At 31.2% G+C, this 23184-nt stretch overlaps 2 protein-coding genes across 3 annotated transcripts; one reads left to right on the top strand and one right to left on the bottom strand.

The window, feature by feature from the left end:
• The first annotated feature begins 10963 nt into the window (after positions 1–10963).
• Positions 10964–13455, top strand: LOC126719020 (gibberellic acid methyltransferase 2-like). 2 transcript variants are annotated; one of them, XM_050421517.1, is made up of 3 exons: positions 10964–11749; positions 12043–12336; positions 12828–13020. In XM_050421517.1, the coding sequence occupies exons 1-3, from the start codon at positions 11189–11191 to the stop codon at positions 12867–12869; spliced, it is 897 nt and encodes a 298-aa protein (XP_050277474.1). In that variant the 5' UTR covers positions 10964–11188; the 3' UTR covers positions 12870–13020. The 2 variants fall into 2 exon arrangements, with proteins under 2 accessions (XP_050277474.1, XP_050277465.1); XM_050421508.1 differs by having other exon boundaries at positions 10972–11749; positions 12818–13455.
• A 1374-nt stretch (positions 13456–14829) lies between these two features.
• Positions 14830–17312, bottom strand: LOC126719030 (L-ascorbate oxidase homolog). The gene is made up of 3 exons (XM_050421530.1): positions 17065–17312; positions 15605–16714; positions 14830–15174 (listed from the first exon to the last, which is right to left on the bottom strand). The coding sequence occupies exons 1-3, from the start codon at positions 17310–17312 to the stop codon at positions 14874–14876; spliced, it is 1659 nt and encodes a 552-aa protein (XP_050277487.1). The 3' UTR covers positions 14830–14873.
• Positions 17313–23184: the final 5872 nt, after the last annotated feature.

Genomic DNA, 23184 nt, shown 5'->3' with positions numbered 1-23184 from the left:
AAACATGCTCCTATCTAAAACATTGTTGGATCATATGACAACACAGTTTGGGCGCATGTGCGGGTCTATATGGGTTGGGGCCTATCTGTCCAATATTGCATAAAGGTCAAGGGGGAAGGGGAGGAAAAATGATGACGCACGTGTTTTCTCCTTGGGCCACTATTTCCTTATCTCCCCAAATTGGGAAGAAAATGGAGGAGGGAGAGGGTTTTAGATGGAAATTTACCTATTCACCCCTCTCCTCTTCCACTTAGTTTTTTTTTATTCCAAACATTAGGGTTTTTATTTTTTGTGCTTATAAACTATTAAATTTTTTTCCTATATAGAAATATAAGAGTAAATTTATACAAACTATATTTCTTATCATCTCATTTTATTTTTCAACCAAATAAAAGAGTTTTTATTCTTTCATTTTTCCACCCTCCTAACCAAAAAAATATAAGAAAAAACTAAAATTTTCTATCTTCACCTTTTTCCGCCCAACCAATCAAAGCCTTGATGATTGGTCAAATGTTTAAAATTGAAACTTAAAGGCCAACACATCATTGTACATTGACAAGATTCCTTTTAAGAAAGAGATAAGACAGAGTTGACAAGTCGATTTGATATTCAAAGTCATTTTCTTGTCGAAGCGGTTAACAAATGACACATGATAATAAGGAATAATGCATGCAAGTTTCAATCTTCCCGTTGGAAGTTTAGGTAGGATTTTTTGTTGTTGTTGTAGTAGTAGTAGTAGTAGTTGTTATTGTAGCGAGGGAGAAGGAATGCCTTTTATAAGATTAAAGGAAGAGAATAGTGGGGAGCTCTTTTGAATTGGTCTATAGTCCGGTTCCCATCTCGACCGGTCGGGTTTTGGCTAGAGATGGCCTAGGCCCAGCCTTTCTTGTTGTACTTTTGAGTTGTTTGATAAATAAAATATTTATTTAGGAAAAAATAGATTTCAGTTAGTTTAGTTGGTATTGTCTTGAATTTGGTTTAAATTCAGTTTATATTAAAAATTAATTGGTGTTTTAATTTGATGATAAAAATAATCATTATAAATTGAATGTTATAGGTTTAAATTCTATTATAACAATTAAAAAAGAAAAAGAGAGAGAGAGAGAGACCTTTAAATTTACGTCAATTGATCTTTCAAGTTTCATTTTTTCTCATTTTTGTGCTGAAATAAAATATATAATTTAATTAATAATAGTAAAAAAAAAAAAAAAAAAAAGGTCCATAACCACCTTGACCAAAACTGCTGTGAAATGTGAATCGTTATTGCCACAGCTGATTCCCAAGCCACCATATATTGTAGAACCACAAATCATTTCAACCGAGCCCTACATCAAATTTCGAAACCTTTTTCTCTCTATAATAAGAACACCAAATACTTCAATCCTTACATACCCAACACATCTAATAAATCCTCATACCAGAAAGAATGCACCAAATAAAAAACAAGCACAAGTGAGGTGAGGTCTCAAATCTGAAATCAACCAAAATTTATTTAATTTTTTTGGAGAGAGGAAATCAACCAAATAACCAAACAAAAACTTATCGAAGGAAATGGATGGAATGATCAAATTGACAACAAATGTAGACTTTTAAGGACGAAAAGGCCAAATATTATCCAAATTTAAATTATGTAATTTATATTTTTACCATTTTTTTCCTAATAATTGTTGAGATAAATTACAATGTGTGTAATATCATTTTTCATTATCAATCAGGAATTTTTTATATCCATAACTTAATTGTTAAAGAATATTATTATTATTATTTTTTTGTGGGGGAGGATATATATACTTGTACTTTGTACATTCCATATGAATCACAGCAATTATGTTGATGGCAACCATTCGAAAGGGTTGTCAGACAGAGAATCCCAGTTGAATGATAGAGACCAATAAGTGGTGACCCTTTCTTTCCTTTGGAAAACTTGATGCTTGGATTTCGGTTTCACTCACTTGTCAGCAATCAGTAACAGTGGGGTTCCACTCATGCAGGGATATATGGCCTCTCTGAGTCTGACTGAGTGAACTGTTAGTCCTCATGAACCTATCAATGGAACAACTGAAAAAGCTTCCTCTCCTACCACTAGGACTACCACTTTTTTCTTTCACAAAAAGATAGCTAGGGGTCCATCTATAACCATTCCCTTTCCCCATTCAGGCAAAAATTACATTAACTTTTATAATTAGGGTTTTACTAACGTATGATACTTCCTCCTTTCCTATTGAGCAAGTCATGCATCCAGTGTGTGAATACTGCACATACATACCAAGAATGGTGAACACTAGTTCACACTTGCTATTTAGCACAAAAGGTGTGAATGATTTTGTGTAATAACAGTATTCACATTAGTTAATGCAAAAATATGTCTATTTTAGTATAAAAACTTATTTTTATTTTTTATTTTATAACTCACTTTTCAAAACACCTAACATCAGATTGTCCATTTTACATTATATTTCATTAAAATATCAAATTTTCTTAACTTCACACACAACGACCACCGTCTACTCTCTTCCTTCATCCTCGAGATATGTAAATAAAGAACAAACAATAAAATACAAAATGACTAGTGTTAGTGTAACACGGTTATTGTAGCAAATTTGTAAATTTATACAATTATATATGAATTGATGTGAGTTATTTTTAAGCAAAAATGTGTAAATTTTACACATTTTTTCTATTATACACAAATACTCTAATAAATTAACAGGTGTGAAATACAAGAAATACATGTACTCCGCCAAACAAAAAAACAAAGGACTACATGTACAGGGATGTTCTTAGGTGCTTTGGTAACCAATATATATATATATATAGTTAAAGTTCAAAGAAAATTCAATTAGATTTTAATTGGATTCTCAATTTTGCGCTATGTGTCCCATTTTATTTTTAATTTTTTTCCAAGTGAATTATTGAGTGTAAAAATCGAGGAGTTTAAATCTAATTAAATTCTAAATTGGATTTCAATTAGAATCCAATTAAAGTGTCAAGTTTTAAATTTTTGTGAAAAGTGAACTATTAGGTACAAAAATTAAAAAGTCTAAAACCAATTAAATTCTAAATTTTATATATATATATATATATATATATATATGTGTGTGTGTGTGTGTTGAGAAACTATTACATATTTTTGAAATGTATGATTTAAAAAAAAAATAATCTAATACCATGTATAATTTGAACGTCTAAAAAAAAGATATAATTTGAAACATATAATTGTGATTATTTTTAATTGTATCAATGCACATACATAAGATTACACACTAATATATAATAGTTGAAAATATTCCAAATATTCCATGGAGATGTAGATGGAAGAGGATCACTGTTTTTTCCTGAAGAATCTTGTACCATTGTACGTGCGGTTAGTTTGTGATGCATACTCCCTAGTCAAGAAATGATCACCCCAAATAGATTGTGAGGTCTCAATTAGGACCCGTGGACCTCTCTCCGCCAAAGTCATAGTTCTATCAAATGTAAAAGTTCCACCTGTAAAAAAATATTCTTAACCAAACAATCTCAAAGTAAAAAAATATTCTTAATAGAAGCTACCCCTATATTTAAAGGGAAGGTCCTCATATTTAAGATTTGTTTGGATGCAACTTATTTGGTTAAAAATTGAAAATTGAAAACTAAAAATACTGTAACAAAATAATTTTTAAATGTGTGAATAGTACCGTAGGACCCATTTTTAATTATTTTTTTTAATAAAGTGGTTGTGGGTCCCATAAACAGTGCATGAACAGTACACTTTGTCTCCTAAAAACTAAAACACGTGCATAAAAAAAAAAAAAAAACTAGAAAACGCAAAACGCCAAACACAGGAAAATAATTCATATCCAAATGTATACTTCGTGTTTGTTTGGTTAGTTTATTTTTTACCAACTTATTTTATTATTCAGCTTATTTTTGCTACTATTTATGGGTCTCATTGTACTTTTTGATACTATTCATGGGTACTATTGTATTATTTCAACTAACATTTACCTTTATCTACGGTACTTTCAGTAAAAAGTTTTCAGTTTCAACAAAATAAACGGATTCCAAACAGACCCTTAGTATTATCTTTTCGTGCATTTTCGCTTATTCATTAAACATTTTCATTTTAGCTTTACTCATTTTATGAATAGTTAGTCTTATGAAAATTTTGTAAAATTTTCTCTTCGGCCTAATAGATATTCTGGGATCACATAAGACTTCTCATGTGCTTTTACACTTCATCCACCTAGCTTTTATCCAATGATTCACATCATTTTCAATTTCTCAATCTTTATGAATTATTAATCCAAAATATTGAAAGCTTTCACTTTTTAGTATTTCTTGGTTGTCAAGTCTTACCACTTCATTTTTGTTTTTACTTTCACTATATCTACATTTCATATCCTTTAATCCCACATAATTGAAGTCTTTAGATTCAAACTTAATTGGGGCACTTTTCATTTGCCTTTAATCATTCCAAACTTATTTTACCAAAATTCTAGAAGTGTAAATCATATGAATTTTATCTTGTTTTTTAATTAAAAATATGAATTTTGTCCTGTCGTTGAAAACTAAAAATGTTGGCTCAATTTGATGTAGGTGTAGAACCTATATGGTGATTGCTATGGACATAAGGGGGACAATTTACCACCTGAACAGGAGGTCATAAATCATTATCAAAGAAATGGCATTGGGAAATAAAATGCGAATTTATGGTCCAAATCAAGAAATCTTTGAGGCCCTTCGAGGATCCAACATAAAACTGATCTTGGATGTCACTAATGATCCCAAAATTTTTTTTACCTCGATTAAGAAAAGAAAAAAAAGTTCCATTACCAAAGGATTTCAAAAATTCAAATAAACAAATACTATCGTGTATTCTTGATGCGGTGGTTACTCCACAAGTATAAATGCTTGTGGGATGTGGGAGGTAAGGGTTGACGAGGTAAAGATCGGGGTTCAAGTCTCCAAGAGAGAGATTTACACACATATATACTTAGATTATGTTATAATATAATTTATATTTTGTATTGAAAAAATTCAAAAAAATTATTATTTATTTTATATTATTTTAATAATTCACCATAAAGTCTATTGTTTTAATAAATCTAAGTTTTATTATTTATAATAATTTAATCATTTATTGTAATATATTTTATTATTTGACCAGAGTGTATTGTAATATTTATTAGTCTTCTATTTGTGCTTGTTATTTCCGCTATTCATGTGTGTGGTTTTCTCTTTTTTGGCTGAATATTCATGGTAGGAAGTGTGATTGCATGAATAATATGCTAATTTTATCACTAATAAACCCATTGGCGACTTGTTCATGTGGAGAGTAGAAACAAGAAAGAATAATCATTACTCGTAAAATATCAGGGAGAAGAAGATGAGAAATTCAAATGGCTTCTCAAGATTCCCATGTGCAGTCCCGTATAAAGTACCATAGCTAATAGTTAATAACCCTAACTAATGGAGAAAAGTTGTTTATACCCTACCCGGCCCCCAATTATAAACGCAGAGCGAACCCTAGGGACCTAGGGTACCAAGAAGCAAAAAGATACCTGAAAGCTCTCCTTTCTGGTGTGCAGGGAAGTCTCTCTTTGGCTTTTGTGGGGGCCTCAACCATCTGTCTATATAAGGGGTGTCAATGTTCAACCCAATCCGCGAACACGACACGAACTCGACACGTGTTTTTTCGGGTTAGGGTTTGGCCTTAATGGGTTTGGGTCATAAACGGGTCGACCCAAAAGCGACACGATAAGAAACGTGTCATAAACGGGTCAACCCGCGTAACCCGCAATAGACACGTTTGACACGCCAATTTATTTGTGTCAACCCAAAATGACCCACTTAACACAACTCGTTTAACTCGTATAACAAATAAATATTTATTTTATTTTAGATTTGTCAAATACTTTTTATATCCAACATATATTTTAAATTTAAAAAGAAAAGTGAGTAATTACAAAAATTTACAAGGGATATAATTGGAAATTGAAACTTTATAGACACTAGAACTACTAATACTTTTTTTTTCTTCTTTTTTTTGGGCATAGAACTTGCACAAATGAATTGGATGAGCTTGTGGAAGATGTTATGAATTTGGACATCAGCAAAGAATCTATGGATGATAATCGTGGTCATAGTTAGGATTAGTCTACTGTTTGCTCAAATTCTTTCAATATTGATACTTAGCATTTGGCAAGTTCCAAAGATATTATATTTTTGTTGAACTATATTATTTTATTTTTGTTATTTTGAATTTGGGTTGAAGTGTATGCACTTCTTTTGGAGTGTAAAGAACTTATTTCTAGATGAATGTTATATTTTTGTTGAACTATATTATTTTGAATATGAGTTGAAGACTTGAAGTGTATGCACTACTTTTTGAGATGTAAAAAAAAGTATTTCTAGATGGATGTTATATTTTATATTTTGCAACTTGAAATGGGTTGTATTACATTCGTGTCAACCCAACACGACTCGTTTATTAAGCGTGTCAAATGGGTTGGGTCAGGTCAACCCGCCTTATTAACAAGTCGGGTTAGGGTTGAAGGATCATGACACGATTATTAAATGGGTCGGGTTAGGGTTGAGCCATTTAGTCGAATACCACTACCTCAACACAACATGAACCCGACACACTAACCCGAATTGACACCCCTAGTCTATATAGGAGGGAGCTCTCGTTTTGCCTTTCTCTTATAAAGGTCATTTCATGTCAAATCATACATGATGTGACATTGGATATGTTTTAAATTTATTATATTTAATTTAGATTCATTTCAAATAAAAAATATATTTTATCAAATAATAATATGGATTTTCTAATATATTTTAAATTTATTATTCTTGTACATTAATAAACTATTTAAAAAATTTTATTATATATTAATAAATTGTTTTAAAAAAATTTTTATGAGAAAAAAAATTACTAACTAATAACCGGATCCTAATAATGTTATTATTAATAAGACCATATTTTCCACCATTTTTTTGTGTTTTTTAATCATTGGTATTAATTATTATTATTAGAACAACATTACTTTTTATTCAATCTGTCACTAATATATATATATATATATATATATTTTTTTTCCTGGGTATAATTGTAACAAGTGAGGTTCTTTATTTATTTATTTGGGTACATCAAGACAAAGAAAAAGGCGCTAGGAAGGGCAAGGAACAGAATGCAAAACACTCCCCAGAGGCATCAGAATCAACTAAATTTCCCATGAACAGCGTCAGCTCAACAAAATTCGAGGCATGAAGTGATAATTTATATTTTAATTATTGAATTTTTTTATGGAAAGATGGAAGGATATTTTTTTTGGCAAATGATGAAACTACTTTTGTAAGTGAGATAGGAAGAAAAATGCATATAATTTTCTTAAATTTTAGCTTGAGATAGGAAGAAAAATGCATATAATTTTCTTAAATTTTAGCTTAAGAAAAACGAGTAATGTTATAAATACAAATTATTTTACAACATTTTTATAAACTGCCAATGTGGCAAATTCTTACTAGTTCTAATATAGGTCTATCAAGGACATCAGATTTTTACTTACAATAACTATTTGAAAAATACTAAAGCCATATCAGTAGTTTGTAAAAATGTTGTAAAATAGTTTGTATCTGTAATATTACTCAAAAATAAATAAATATACATACATATATATATATATATATATAAAATTAAATTTTATACTGTTATATAAATATACCGGTATACTTTAAAAGCAAACTACTAAAGAAATTGGTTCTGATTGGGGTTTCATGAAGCTTCTTCTCTCATTAACCAAGAGTCAAATGATGCAAGTGATGAATCTGTGGGGGATCTGGTTAGTGGAGATTAGTTTGGCTAAGAGATGTTGTGGCTAAATGAAGGAAAATGTATATATGCAACTTCTTTTCACTCTTCAATTCCGTTGTATTCTATTGCAATATGGTAAACAAAATTAAGACTATTGGTCAATCATTGGATAGAATTAAGAATCCGGATTTGGTAAGAATGGGGTGTAAAACTTATGTTTTACACCATCTATTAAGATATTGTTACATCAAACTTTTACTTAAAATTTAATATATCAAATTTAATAAACTTACAATTAAATTGGATTTTCAAATGAGTATTAGAATTGATTGAGTGTGGCTGTGCCTATTCTTTAATATGTAATTTGATGATGTGGTATGTTGGGTTTGGAGGGGTAAAACTTTGTTTTTACACCACATCCTTATTGAATTTAATCTCTACAATTAAAGATAATATTATGAGATTAAATTGGATGCGATGTAAAGCCCAAGTTTTATCCCTCCAATCCTAATATGTCACATTATCATATTACATATTAAAGAATAAGTATAACCACACTCAATCAATTCTAATACCCATTTGAAAATCCAATTTAACTGTCAGTTTATTAAGATGTTGTTATGTGTGGTAGTCCGTATTGAGTTTTAAGCAAAAAGCTGATGTGGTAATTTCTTATTAGATGGTATAAAACATAGGTTTACATCCCATACTTACCAATTTCAGACTCTAATATTATTGGCTTTGGACTTAGAAGGAGTTTGTGAATTTGGTTGTTGAGATTAGTCTAGATAGGGAGATAGATTACTTTATGATTCAAAAGTTGCACAAAAGGAAGATAATGTTTTAAAACAGTAAACTTGCTGATTAGTGTAAGCAGTCAACAAGTTTTTGGAAATACCTTAACAAAACTAGCGCATAAATTATAATCATTGACAAGTAAAGAAACATTTTTATGTACCATAGAGGCAGTTTCAGTGCATAGACGATTACAGCCGAGACCAGTAAAGCCATACAATAAAAGTAAAGACAGCTCCACAAGAGGAGTGTCAAAAATAGCAAAATCCTATTGAAGGTGGACTACTATTTTTGCAAGCACATTGGCATAAGTATTGGCTTCCCTATAGTGGTGGTTTAGCTTCCACTTGAGAATTTGGTTCGTTAAATTCTTGTAATCATCAACAACCACAGGGGCAGAACTAGAAATTTTTGTTTGGGGGTCAAGTTGCAACATTAATATATTTATCAAGACAACCTCATACACACACACATAAATACACATGCTTTTTTATTATATACACACACTTTTTTATTTGATAAGTTATATATATACACACCCAACAAAAAAAGAGCTTAATATTTTCAATCAAAATTATGTTTGATGGCTATCTTTCATAAAATTAATAAAATTCATTTTCACAATATTCATAGTGAAATTCTTAAAAACTTTCATTTTCTATAAAAATGATCAAATTTTATACTAATGTAAGTAAAATTATTCAATTGAACTAATGTAATTTTCAAAAACAAGAATGATCCAAAACTTGGAGGAACAAATTAGGCTCCAAACATATTTGAAATTATTTTGCTTTGACCCATTATGTGGCAACTAAAAAGACATTTCATGTGTAGTGACAAGAATTTTTTAATGAGTCAATGACTTGTTAATCGTCACATAACGGGTTGAAAAAGATAAATTCAAACATGTTTGGTGCCAAACTTTTTCAAATATTTAACAAATATAAAACACATTTTACAATAAAAAATAGAATTGCAAAAAATAAAGTTTTGTCTCTATAAAGACCAATTATTTTTTTTTAAAGTATCATTGGACTAATTCAAAATACTTAGGGGGGGCCAACTCTTATTTTTGTAGACTAAATTTTGAAAACATTAAAATAATTATATATATATATATTTAAAAAATTTTCAAAATTTTGGGGGGCCATGGCCCCCCCCCCCCCCCCCCCCCTTTTCTTTCAACATGGCTCCGCCCATGATCAACCATTGGTGCAAAATTAGATAGAGAGTCATCATTGCTGTTTAGTAACCCAACAACAGAGTTAACATCTAATTCGATTTCAAAGGGCAATGCCATCTCTCACGACCCAAAGTTCAGCATGTAAACAATTAGACCAACCTATAGATAGGGATGAAGCCATCATTGGACTATGGGGGGCAATGGCCCCCCATATTTTAAAAACAAAAAAATTATTATTATTATATATGTACTAATTTTAGAAATTTTATTCAATAAAATTACATTTTGTTTTTCTTAAACAATATTATTGATTCTTTTAAGAGTAACGTTATACTCACAAACTTTTTTACAATATTTTTACAAATTATTTTGGTAGCAAATTCTTATTGATTCATATATGGATCTATCACTCATATAATTTTTTTTTTCTTTTTATCAATAACCTTTTATCACATTAGTAATTTATAAAAAAATTTGTAGTTTTAGGGTCTGTTTGGATTGAACTTATTGTTACTGAAATTAAAAACTGAAAACTGAAAACACTGTAGCAAAATAATTTTTAAATGTGTGAATAGTGTCGTGGGACCCATGAACAGTACGTGAACAGTGCGTAAACAGTGCATGAATAGTGTTTTTTGTCCCATGCACAGTGATTTTACTGTTCACGTGCAGAGAAGAAAAAAAAAAAAAAAAAAAAGGCATGAAAACGCATGGTTGAAACGCAACTTTCAGCCCTGCCCAAACGCTCACTTAGCACCCGCTAAAAATTTTGGTACAAAAAGCCAAAAGGAATTCAATTCCTATGCATTTCTTTTTCTTCTCTCAAATACCCTATTATACATACTCTTATGTAGATCATGTGAACTAGTTTTTACCCTTTTTCCTTATCTTAGTTTTGTTTCTCTCTTCTAGTAATTATCATAACATATATATTTGGATTTTTATGCATTGTTTTTACAGCATAGTGTATGTGACAGATATGTAATTAAGTGCTATATCTAATAGTCTACTAGTGATTTGTTGGTAATTATAAAACTATGGATGGACTGCTGTTCTTATCCTAGTTAACGTATAGATTGTTATATATCTACAAGCTTCCATGGACAGATGGACTTACGCATGTCCTTGCGTGTGAACAATACAAAAAAGAGAAAAAGAAATTGAGATTAACACGTAGCACAAATACTTTTACCAAATACTTCTACCTACCAAATTCTGTGACCCTATAACACATCTAGTGTGTCAGCAAGCACATTTTGAAACCTTCAAGCATATTTATTCCACCATACTTAATTACCTACGACTACAATTCTACAAGTGCTAGCTTATTTACTTATAGCTTAAGATATAGTCATTGGTATCGATTTTCAAGAATCTGTAGTTGTTTTACACTCCCGGTAAGAAGATTGAAGAAGATGGAATTGTCGAGACCAATGACCATATCCACCACTAGTCCTAGAGAGGGTTTAGAGACAAACTACGAGGAGCACAAGCAGAAATGGGCAGGAGGGCTTCAAAGGGTTTTATGTATGCAAGGTGGAGACGATGATGGCAGCTATGCCAAGAATTCAGAAGCTCCAGCATCTGCAATCACCTTATCTAAGCCATTGCTCTTAACAGCTATACAATCACTGAATTTGAAACTTTTCTCTAGGATAGAGGAGGAAAAGGATTGTTGTATAAGGATTGCTGACTTGGGTTGCGCAACTGGGTACAACACCTTGGCCACAATTGACATGGTTGTTGAGTGCCTGAGAAAGAAATACATCCATGAGTGTGGCGTTGAGCCAGAGTTTGAGGCCTTCTTCTCTGATCTCCCTTCAAATGATTTCAACTCTTTATTCAGATCACTGCCTGCGGCCACAACAAGGCACTATTATGCTGCAGGTGTGCCTGGATCCTTCTATGGTCGACTTTTTCCTAAGAGAAAGCTTCATGTTGTGGTTAGCTTAAGTGCTTTAAACTGGCTCTCCCAGGTACTAATTAAATTAACTAACAATATATAGTAATAGTTATACTTTTACATACATATATATTCATCTATCTCACATTCATACACACGCACACACCAAACACACTATTCCATTGATATCTAGTGAAATTGTTTTCAAAAGTGTCCTCTACTTTTGTGTCTTGTTGGTTATATTGTGACACAAAATAGTTCATCTCACATCTAAGCTATATTCGAACCAAATAATACGTGCTTCCTTGCCAAAAAAGAAAAGAAAAATTACTACATATGTTCAATTTTCCTTTATATATAAATCAGGTACCAGATGCAGTACTAGATAAGAGATCAGCAGCTTGGAATAAAGGAAGAGCGTGGATCAATGGAGCGAAGAAAGAGGTAGTTGAAGCATATGCAAAGCAATCAGAAGAGGATCTGGAGAACTTTTTAAGATGCCGGAAAGAGGAGATTGTTCATGGAGGAATGCTGTTTATGCTAATGGGAGGAAGGCCTGGATTCCAGCATCCTGAGAATCAATTAGGGGATCCTGACTCGAGTGCCAAGCACCCTTTTGCCACTTCCATGGATCAAGCTTGGCAAGACCTATTAAAAATGGTATCTTGCTCTCTTATCTCCCCCTGCCTATTTATCATCACATATATATATTTACATTCATAAACCTCCACTTTCCAATCATACAATTTCCACGATATCACTTGAGTTTTCTTTTTTTTTGGAGTAACATCAATGGTATAACATTTTTTACTTACAAGTTACAAGTTACAACTGACCATGTTAATTAATAGTTTCAAAAAAAAAATGTGATAAATGTTGTCACCAAATTTATTGTTATTTCCTTTTCGATACCTTTTTGTAGCTGTCCTTCATGATTAGTCCTACATATATTACTGTACTTGTACCGAGATTTTTTTTTTTTAAACCTTTATCTCACAACAATTCTTCCTTATCATGCTTCATGCATATCATGATTTTGCAATATATAAACTAGACCTAATCACATCGGCATCTTGATACTGATTCACTTCCTTTTGCTTTTTCCCCAATTTTTTTCCTTTAAAAAAAAAAACAATGGAAGGGTTTGATAGACGAAGAGACGAGAGACGGGTTCAATATTCCGGCATATATGAGAAGCATGGAGGAGGTGGAGGTGGCAATAAAGAGGTGCGGTGGTTTTGAGATACAAAAGATGGAGTACCATAAAATAATGGAGCATTCAGAAGAGAAGCATAAGGAGTGGATCAGGGATCCGGTTTCCTATGGGAGAGCCAAAACCAACATGGTCCGTGCCGCTTTGAGGCCCATAACTGAGGCCCACCTTGGTCCCAACATCTCTGAGGAGTTCTTCAAGTGTTATGAAAAACAGGTTTCTTCTGATATTACCCTCCTCCATAAGACTGGTTTCTATGGTGTTATTGCTGCCTGTCTAATTAGAATGTGAGAATAATTAGCTATCCCCTCGGTAAGACTTAGGTATAGTTTCTTAAGGGAAGTATATTAGGTTTTCTAATTATAATTAGACATATAGTAAGAAAACATATGTATTGTATAATTTTGTTTTAGAAAATGTTTCGACTTCAAAAGACCAATCGATGCCACCTACATGGTCCTATATTCAATAATAAACCATGACATTCTATCTGTATAAATAAAAAATATACATTTTGTAAACTATATGATAAAAATTGAGACCTTGGAAGCTGTGGTTATGTCAAAGTGGTTGTTTTCTATTTGCAGCAAATGGCTAAACTCTCCTTTTTGCCAAGTGACTATTGTTTATTAGATTTGTTTTAAAATCATGGGGTTTTTTTTTTTTTTTAATTTAATTATTTTAATATATTTTTTCAACAAGGCACTATAAATTAAATTAGAAGCAAATACGTTGTAATTATAACCAATCGAATTTATTTATTTTTAATCTTTTATTGAAACTTATAATATTCCTGTTATACTATAAGAGAGTTATGAAATTATATAATAATTACTAAACCCAAAAGTGAAATTATATGATAATCAGTAATTCAATTATTTTCAACAAACATTCTCAATAAAATTACATATTATAGAAGCTCTAGTCCAAATGATATCGTGTACTATACTTTATATACTATATAATAAAAGTTGTATCCTATATAGTGAAGGCTTTGATTCAAGCATTTATCTATTTTAATATGGGCCTCAAATAATGGATCATTGGATTCTCAAAAAATAAATAATGGATCATTATAAAATCGGGTGGGGTTGTTTGGTGTGGGTCAGTCCTACACATGGGAAAGAGTCGTTACTCAATTTTAAATGGACTGAGAGTCACTTTGAACTTCATATATAACTGTTTAACTTAATAAAGGCATTAGGCACCCAAACTTACGGATCCACATGTGGCCTTCACTTGCATTATTGGGTCATATTTAAGGAGGACTTACTAAAGAAATCCTAACCTTTTTTTTGAGGAAAAAAAAAAAAAAAAACCTAATCCCATAATTTATAATTATATCACCATATTTACCATATGCTAAATTCAAGATCAAAGTTTAAGAAAGGAAAGCAACCAACACAAAATTAGAATAGGATGCATTAATCACACATTAAATTCGGAAATGATAATTAGTCAACTAAACATGTGATGTAATTAAAAGAATTATACATATTAATTTCATAAATTCAAATTAGTCAACCAACTATGTGATGGAATTAAAAAAATCACACACGTTAAATGCAAAAAATTCAAAATGGAGAATCAACAAAATTTTAATACCACTTTTATATATGGGAAACACACAAATTTAAAAGCTAGCTAATTATTAAACATATAACCATCTCATAAACAGAAAAATAAAATAAAATATTGCATTTGAGAATCAACAAAGACTCATTAGGTCTTTAATTAGCTTTTGGTTAGCAAATTTAAGTAAAATAAATAAATAAAATAATCATTGAAATTGAACACGGTACTTTATTCCTAATACATGAACACTACTACTAGGAAAGTATAAAAATAAATAAATAAAAATCAGAGAGTAAGTATTGTATTGCATTTTGGAAAGGGTTGATACAAATTAAGTAGAGTCAGCCACTCCAATATTCCTTTAAAATTAAAATTAGTGGCAGCATAGCTGTGTGTGTGAGGTCAAATTTTAGATGGTGTAAGGTGGGGGCTTGGGCAAGTTCTTGACTAGGCCACAGAGCAAGCAATTGTCTGGGATGTTGTATTCGTCCCTGAGAGAACGTTCTGGGGAGAGAACGCTCACGTAAAGCTGTTGTCCAAGGTAGCGATTCTCTGTCAGCTCCGACCTCAAGTTCCACATTCCAGCATTGTCAAATGTCAACAGGATCGCTGCATATGAATTTGGGTAAACTTGGACTGTGTGCCTGCTCACTGCATCAAGAAGGTTGTAGTTCTTTCTACGTTCTGGGCTCCATCTCCCTGGCTCAATGCTGCATGCATGTTTAGAGTGCTTACATTAGTCCTTGTATAATAGCATAAAGGGTAAATTTTACACTTTAATATCAAAAATCACCAACATCAATTAAGTTAAAATTGTGTATGCATGCAAGTCTATTCTTTTAATACTTTCTTTACTCATATACACAAAGATAGAAAGATAAATTGAGAGAATAATAAAAAATTGATAAAAAAAATAATATTCTAATGAAATGTAACGTAAAATAAATAATTGTTTATAGATGTTTTTGAAAAATGGTTAAGTAAATTAGAAAAAATAATAGGTTTTTCATATTAAAATAAACAGAAATTTTTATACGAACTAATGTGAATATTCTTAAATTTAAGTTGTGAAATTTGATGTGTATGTAAAATCAAGTAAAATAATTAAGATTATAATAGCTAGTTTAGTTAGTTTCTTACGCAACAGCGAAGAAGGAGTATCCATCCAAATGCCATGACTGAAGGCTCTTCTCGTGGTTCTCAAAGATGATCTCCACGAAGTTACGGAAGGTGGTGTTGACGACATTGGGTTGCACGGTGACCTTGTTTGGAGCAATATGCTTGGGATCGTCTGGGATCGTGTCATATTTGAAGACCTTGTTGGCAATACCGTAGTACTCAGCAAGCTTGAGTGGAGTGGCAGTGTCGATGTGGGATACACCATTGATTGCATAACGACGCTTACCACCTGCACTACTAGCAGAGTTAACAAGCTTGATGGTTCGGGTAATGTTAATAGCACCATAGTGATATGAGCCCTGAGGGTTAGGCCTGGCTGCACTAGCTGTAAGGTTCCAACGGAAGGTACGGAACTGGTTAAGGGACCAAGCCCAACCAACTGGGGCTGGAGGGAGCTTAGGTGAGGCTGGACCCTTGCCATTGGTGTAGCCAATGATAGCTTTACCAACGAGCACATTTTTCAAGAATCGAGTTGAAGCTACAATGTAATAGTTATGGGGCTTTTGGTTAGCAGTGACAAGAACTGAGAAACATTGTCCTACGTGAACGTCAAGGGATTCGTATGTGTTTTGGACTGTGTGGGAGCCTTCCATCTCAACCAGCTTCATAGTGTGACCTTGGATCCTGAAGTTGAGGGATGCCTTAAGCCCAACATTGCAGATTCTGTACTTGTAGGTCTTGCCTGGCTTCATGGTGAAAAGGGGTTTATCCTTGCCCTTACCATTGGAAGATTTTCCATTGATGAGTACACCGCTTGGTCTACCAAGGGAACGACCGGTGTCCAATAACTTCCTGAGTGTTGAGTGACTCTTGGTGTACCAGTCACCAATGAGGACAGTGTAGTCATCCTCAGGATCAGCATATGGGACAGGAATGAGCAACCGGCTGTTCACACGGAGGCCGCCAAAGGCACCCGCTGCCCGGTGCACGGCAGTGGTGGGATAGTAGATGTAACTTCCAATCTGATCCTTCACTTGGAAGTGATAGGTGTAGTTTTTCCCAGGGGCAATGGGGCAATTGGTTCCGGGCACTCCATCTTGCCATGAGTTCTTTCTATGTTGGATGCCATTCCTGCATGCCATACGAATTAGAAAATATTAATTCACTATATTTGCGTTTATAACTCTTAACATTTTCCTGTATATAATATAAAAAAAAATAGAATTATATACTTTAAATTTAATTATTTTTTTTTCTTATAACATATGTAATGAAACAAGATCTTCTCATTTTCAAGGGAAACAGAGAATTTATAGCTTATATATATTTAAAATTTATTTTGACTATAAAAAATGTCAAGTTATTTAAAATTTTAAGATAGATAATGTGGATGCTAATAGCATGTCATTGTTGGCGGCACACAACAATAAAAAAGTCAATGAAGAAAAAAGAAAGAAAGAAAGAAAGAAAGAAATGAATACCATGTCAAGAGGAATGGTTCATCAAGGTAATTGTGGACGTTGATGACAATGTTGTTGTTGGTGGTGGAATTGATATTGGGTCCTGGAAATTGACCATTGATGAGAATGCCTTGTTGGGGGATCCCCAATGGAGAGATGGTGCCATAGGTGACTTTCCATGTGAAGAAAAGGTAAGGATCTTCACCTCGGACTACAGACATTACTCCAATGGTGAGGCATAGCAACAATATAAGCTTCACCTCAACCATTTTTTTTTCTTTCTTTCCTATATATTTTTCACTATTTTTTTTTTTTTTTTGTGTGTTTTTTGATCTTTGTTAGATCAACCCTTTCCTACGTACCCACTATATATCAGTCCCTATTTTAGAAGAAGATGATTGGCCTCCTTCTAGCGTTTCCGATGGACATTCTCTTCCTCCTCTTATATACATTTAATAGGATATTTCTCTACCATACAAACTCTCCGCAATCTTCTCTGAGCTCACCCTTTTCTCTTGCCCCTTGCATTCCGTCCTTCCTCTCAATTTTCTCTCATTCCTCTCTCTCTCTTTTCCCCTAAATACATGCACTCGCTTTTTCTCTTAACTAACTTAACACATCATGTCTTGGTTAATGTCAAACTAATTGCCACTGTCCAAAACTATTCCCAACTCAATTTTTCAACGGCAGAAGATATTTTTTAGGTTAAAAAAACGGCAGAATACTAGAACTAGTCTAAACTCTAAAGTTAGTATTGAGTTTGTGTGTTAAAAAAGAGCCAAAAATTTTAGTTTAATATTTGAACATGTATGATCTACTTGAAGCATACCATTCTCACTAAATTGTTAATATTTTCCATAATGGTTAATTTTGTCAATACCAAAAAAAAAAAAAAAAAAAGTTGAAAACTAGTGCTTAAGATTGTTGAAGAATGATGCACATAAAGTTCAACCAAAAAATTGCAAATTTAATCATTCTTGTTACAATACAGCTTGGGGGTGTTGTGAAGTCTCTCCTTGTTACAATACAGCTAAAAGACTGCAATTTAATCGTTCTTGTACACTACAGCTAAAAGACTGCAATTTAATCATTCTTGTTACAATACAGCTTGGGGCTGTTGTAAAGACACTCACTGTTACAATACAGCTAGAAGACTCTTCTTGTTATTATGCTATACATGATTTCTCTTCCTTTTTCTTTTTATGGATAATTCGATAGTTAGGAGAGTAGCCATTGAATTACAAGGCTTGCTATATGATCTTGTTTATAAATATAATAATAATCACCAACAATTTTGGACCTCATATATCCTTTTCCTTCTTGAAATTATTCAGTAAAATAAAAAGAGTAGGGTTGAATGGATCATATATAGTTTTATAAGTGCTTAAACCACCGTGAGAGTCTTGGGATATGCTAAAGAATTGCATATAGGCTATATGACCACATCCAACCTTCTTTCCTTAAAAATAAATTAGCAGAAAAAAACCTATTAAATCTGTAATTCTTGTAATTTTTAGCTTATAATTTTATGTAAGATTATCATATCTGTGAATTACATAAGTGGCAGAAGAACTTTATTACTTCAGAAAAATTGAATTGTTGGTATCCTTCGTCGTCATAGCTTTACATTCAATTACATGCATGTTTTAATATTATAGTTGTATTAATTTTGATGTAAAATATAGAATAGTTAATAATTCAAGACTAGTTATTATTTTGAATTTAATTAGGGAGTCTCGTATAATTTCTTAAGTGTTGTACCTTAAATTTTTCAACTAATTCCAACGTATAATTGTATTGACTAATAAAGAACATAATTGAAAAAGATAACATTATATTTGCATTAGTCAAGGCAATCATGTGATTGAAAATTAATTGGAAAACCGAGACTACATCTTATATATGTAAGTTAATGCAAAATCATGCAACTCCATTCCTTTTAATTGAAAGAGTATTTTCACGAATCAATTGTTCGATATTGCCTCTTTATACCCGTCATGTTGCAAAATATCAAGATGATCGAAAATCAATAAGTTGGTAGAGTCATGATTTTATTCCAAGGCAAGATTAAAATAAAAGGTTGAATGCAAAAATAATGTTAAAATTGTTAATTAATATAAGTAAAAATTACTAAAATTCTGTAATTGAATAAAATGTAACTTATAATTTATATTTTCCTGTCTAGTGGCAATTCATTTTATTATGTCTACTGTTAGAATTAGACTTAATAATCATTGGAATGTTTAAACTACTTCATAATCTGGATGACTACAAGTATATATGTATTTTACATAAATAAAAGATATAAATGAAAATAATCAATATATATATATATATAATCATTAATAGATGAATTTAAAAACTAATGGTAAGACATTCAAACAAGTTATTTTGATTGTTTAAAAGTAAAATATATAAATAAATTAATAGATATATGCATATCTTCGAAGTATCAAAAATATGATAATTTACTTGATATCTTTAAATTTTTAAGTAAGCCTTGAATTTAAAATGTTCTATATGTGTATATGGTGTCTTTATTTGTAAATTAACTCAAAGTATCAATGTTTTCTTTTTTTATTTCTATATTGACTACACTTCCAACTATCAAAATGTGGTTTATTTAAAAAAGAAAACCATGAAAAGTATAAAGTATTGTTCAAGAAGTAAATACAACAATAACAATAAATAAAATTGGGTACATTGGTAAGGGAATGTTGCAATAACATAACATTTTATATTTTAAGGCTACACATAAAAGATTTTTTTTTTTTCCTTAAACAGATTAGGAGAATTAGAGTTCATATTAATATTAAAAAATGGGATATTTTCTTTTAAAGAATGGAGGATATGAGTGCGCTCGAGGGTATTTATCAAACTCCCCTGGCTCCGCCCATGTCAATAATTATCACATCATAAAACAGATTAAATTTTAAGGGTTTATTTATTTTAACTTCAAAATTATTTATAAAATATGAGTTTCAAGATCAAATAGTAAATAACATTCAATTAACACAAAATTTAATGTGTATATTAAAAGTAACAAAAATACATAATCCAATAATCGGATTTTCAAAATATTAATTATATAAAAAAAATTATTCACTAATGTAATATACTAATATTGCAAAGGGTTACACTAAGAGTAATTTGATAATTTTCTAAAAAAAAGAAGAAGAAGAGTAATTTGATAAGGGTAAAATTTGTTGAGTAAGTCCGCAAAATTACTATTAAAGAAATAATGTCTATTTCTTAGTGTGAAAGGTGGCGGTTTTCACCCTCCTCTCCTCTTGTCGGAAAACTTCATCTTTGGTCTCAAAGAGTCAAAATGGCTTTTAAATTATTATTTTGAGTAAATTGCAAATTACAGTACGCGGAAATTGATTTAAGAATGGAAACCTACTTGAAAAAGCATTTTCTGTTTTTAGAATCAGAAAACGTTTTTTTTTGCCACCCTTTTGTTCCATTAATTTCTCCATACTTTAGTACTGCCAGCAACACCACTATCACTACTGTCACTACAACCACCACTATTGTCGTCACACCACCATCACAACGGCTATAATTAACAGAATTTGATGAAAAGATTGTATTGAATTGAATAATTGATATACAACAATAGCCATATATATAGGCTAATCCAAAACACAGAGGGAAAAATAACTAACCTAACTAACACTAACAGCTAGCATATAGGTTTGGTTACAACAAACGTGCGCGTGGAACACGTGTGACTAACAGTGATTAATGAATACAAGAAAAACGACCTGTAGCTTAAGGTCTAAAATACAAAAGCTACTTGTAGCTTAACACTGTTTCTTCTTTTCTTCTTTGTTCTTCTCTACTTTTATTGATGATACTCTGGTAATAACCTGTCCCCATTGCTACCACTGTGCGTTCGTAAAATGTTAATGAATTCATTGAAACCATAATTAAAGCTGGCATAAACCCTAAAACATTAAGTCTTAAAGTCATTGAAAACATAAACTCTAAGACCTAAAATTCATAAACCTCTAAACCCTATGCCCTAAAGCCCAAGAGAAAGAGGGAAAAAAAATCAAAACAAAACACCTCAAATTTAGTTAAATACCATTATTTAAGTAAATGCAACTAAAATCAATTATTTTTCTCAAGCTAATTAAAAGAAAAACAAATGCTTTTCTCCTTTTTCTTTCCCTTCTTTAAAAAAAAAAAAAAAAAAATTCAAACCTAGATTTTGACACCTTGAATGTTGGGCCAAACGACTATCCAGGTGTGAATTAACTTTAACAAACTCAAGCCATAGTGAAAATAAAAAAAATCAAGCACCAAGAAAACAAACTCACTACAACACACCAAATATAAGTGAAAAACCTCTTAGGAAAATCCACAAGACAAATCCGATAATTTCACTTTAGTTAAATAGATATTACAAAATTCAATTTTATGTCAAAAACTTAAATTCACAACAAATTAGAGAGAGAAAAAATACAAGAATAAATATTCTCTAGGAATAAAATACATGTTTCTAAAAAAAAAAATGAATAAAATACATTATCACCAATCTATATCTATAAAATATCTAAAAATTAAAGCGTAATATTTATTGTTACTATGATTTGTTGAGCCACATCAGAATAGTATTTTGGTCCACTTTGGTCAATTTCAGTCCATTATTGTTTACTTTGGTCCACTTCAATCAATTTTAGTCCATTTGATCAGTTCTAGTCCAATTCAGTCCACTATGTCTACTTTGGTCCATTCTATCCTCTTCAGTCTATTCAGTCCTATTTAGTCCAATTAGGTCCCTTTCGGCCACTTTGGTGCATTCGGTCTATTAGTTCCACCTCAGTCTATTTGGTCCATGATGTCCAATTTAGTCCATTCTGTCTACTTCGGTATAATTCGGTTTCTTTCAGTCCATTTCAGTCCATTTTGTCCACTTTTGTCCATTCTGTTCAATTCTGTCTATTCGGTCCATTTAGGTTCAATTCGGATTCATTCAGTCCAATTCAGTCTTTTTCAATCCACTTTGGCCCATTCGGTCCATTATGTCTACTTTGGTACATTCGGTCCACTTTGATTTCATTCGGTCCATTTTAGTCTACATGGGTCCATTTGGTCCACACCTTTGATACTGTTACACATGGACATACGTGAATATTATATACTTTAGATAAGTACCTTATCTATAACAATTTCACAACAATTTTACTCCACAAGTATAAATGTTTGTAAGGTGTGAGGAGCAATGGTCGAGGTCTAAGTCTTTAGGAGGGAGTTTCACACACATATACACTTAGATTATGTTATAGTAGCATTTCTAACTTGTTTAAAAAATAATAATAAATAAAAATAATTTGCTACCTAAGATTTGTTGTGATAATCATTTGAAAGTTGGTAAATTTGAAAACCTAACAACTTGTCACCTAAGATTTATTGTGATACTCTTTTGGTTTTTTTTTTTTTTTTTTTTTTTTTTTTTTTTTTTTTTTTTTCAATTTGGAACTAGTCTTGGAGTTGGGTATATGTTTTAGGTTGGTTATATTTTGATTTTATTTTATTTTAAAATCACTTTATTTAAACTATTTTTATTAATTTAATTTTTACTTCATTAGCTTAATTATTTAATTATATATATATATATATATATATATATATATATACTTTTTAAAATTTATTTGGGTGATAGGTGCTCTATATTTACTTAACAAACATAGTTACTATCTAACTGTTTTTTCCCCTTTTGTAGTTATTATTTTATAGTTAAGTTTTTCTAATATAGTTATTAACAATGTGTTTACTTTAAAAAAAAAAAAAAAAAATTCATTTTGACGTTCTTTCTTATGTTGTTAGAGCATTAGCATCAGGTGTTATAAAAAATGCTATTTTTTGACACATTTAAAACTATTTTTTCTATTTTTACACATCACTTTACACTATACCCTACATCACATGTTCTATTCTACAATTCAATACATTAAAATAATATTTACAGCATATTAAAAAAAATTTGTTCATTTTGACGTTCTTTCTTATGTTGTTAGAGCATTAGCATCAGGTGTTATAAAAAATGCTATTTTTTGACACATTTAAAACTATTTTTTTCTATTTTTACACATCACTTTACACTATACCCTACATCACATGTTCTATTCTACA

This window comes from Quercus robur, chromosome 1, assembly GCF_932294415.1.
Source record: "Quercus robur chromosome 1, dhQueRobu3.1, whole genome shotgun sequence".
Taxonomy (NCBI): Eukaryota; Viridiplantae; Streptophyta; class Magnoliopsida; order Fagales; family Fagaceae; genus Quercus; species Quercus robur.
Note: the sequence above shows the minus strand (reverse complement) of the source record. Positions and strands in the feature narration are given on the sequence as shown.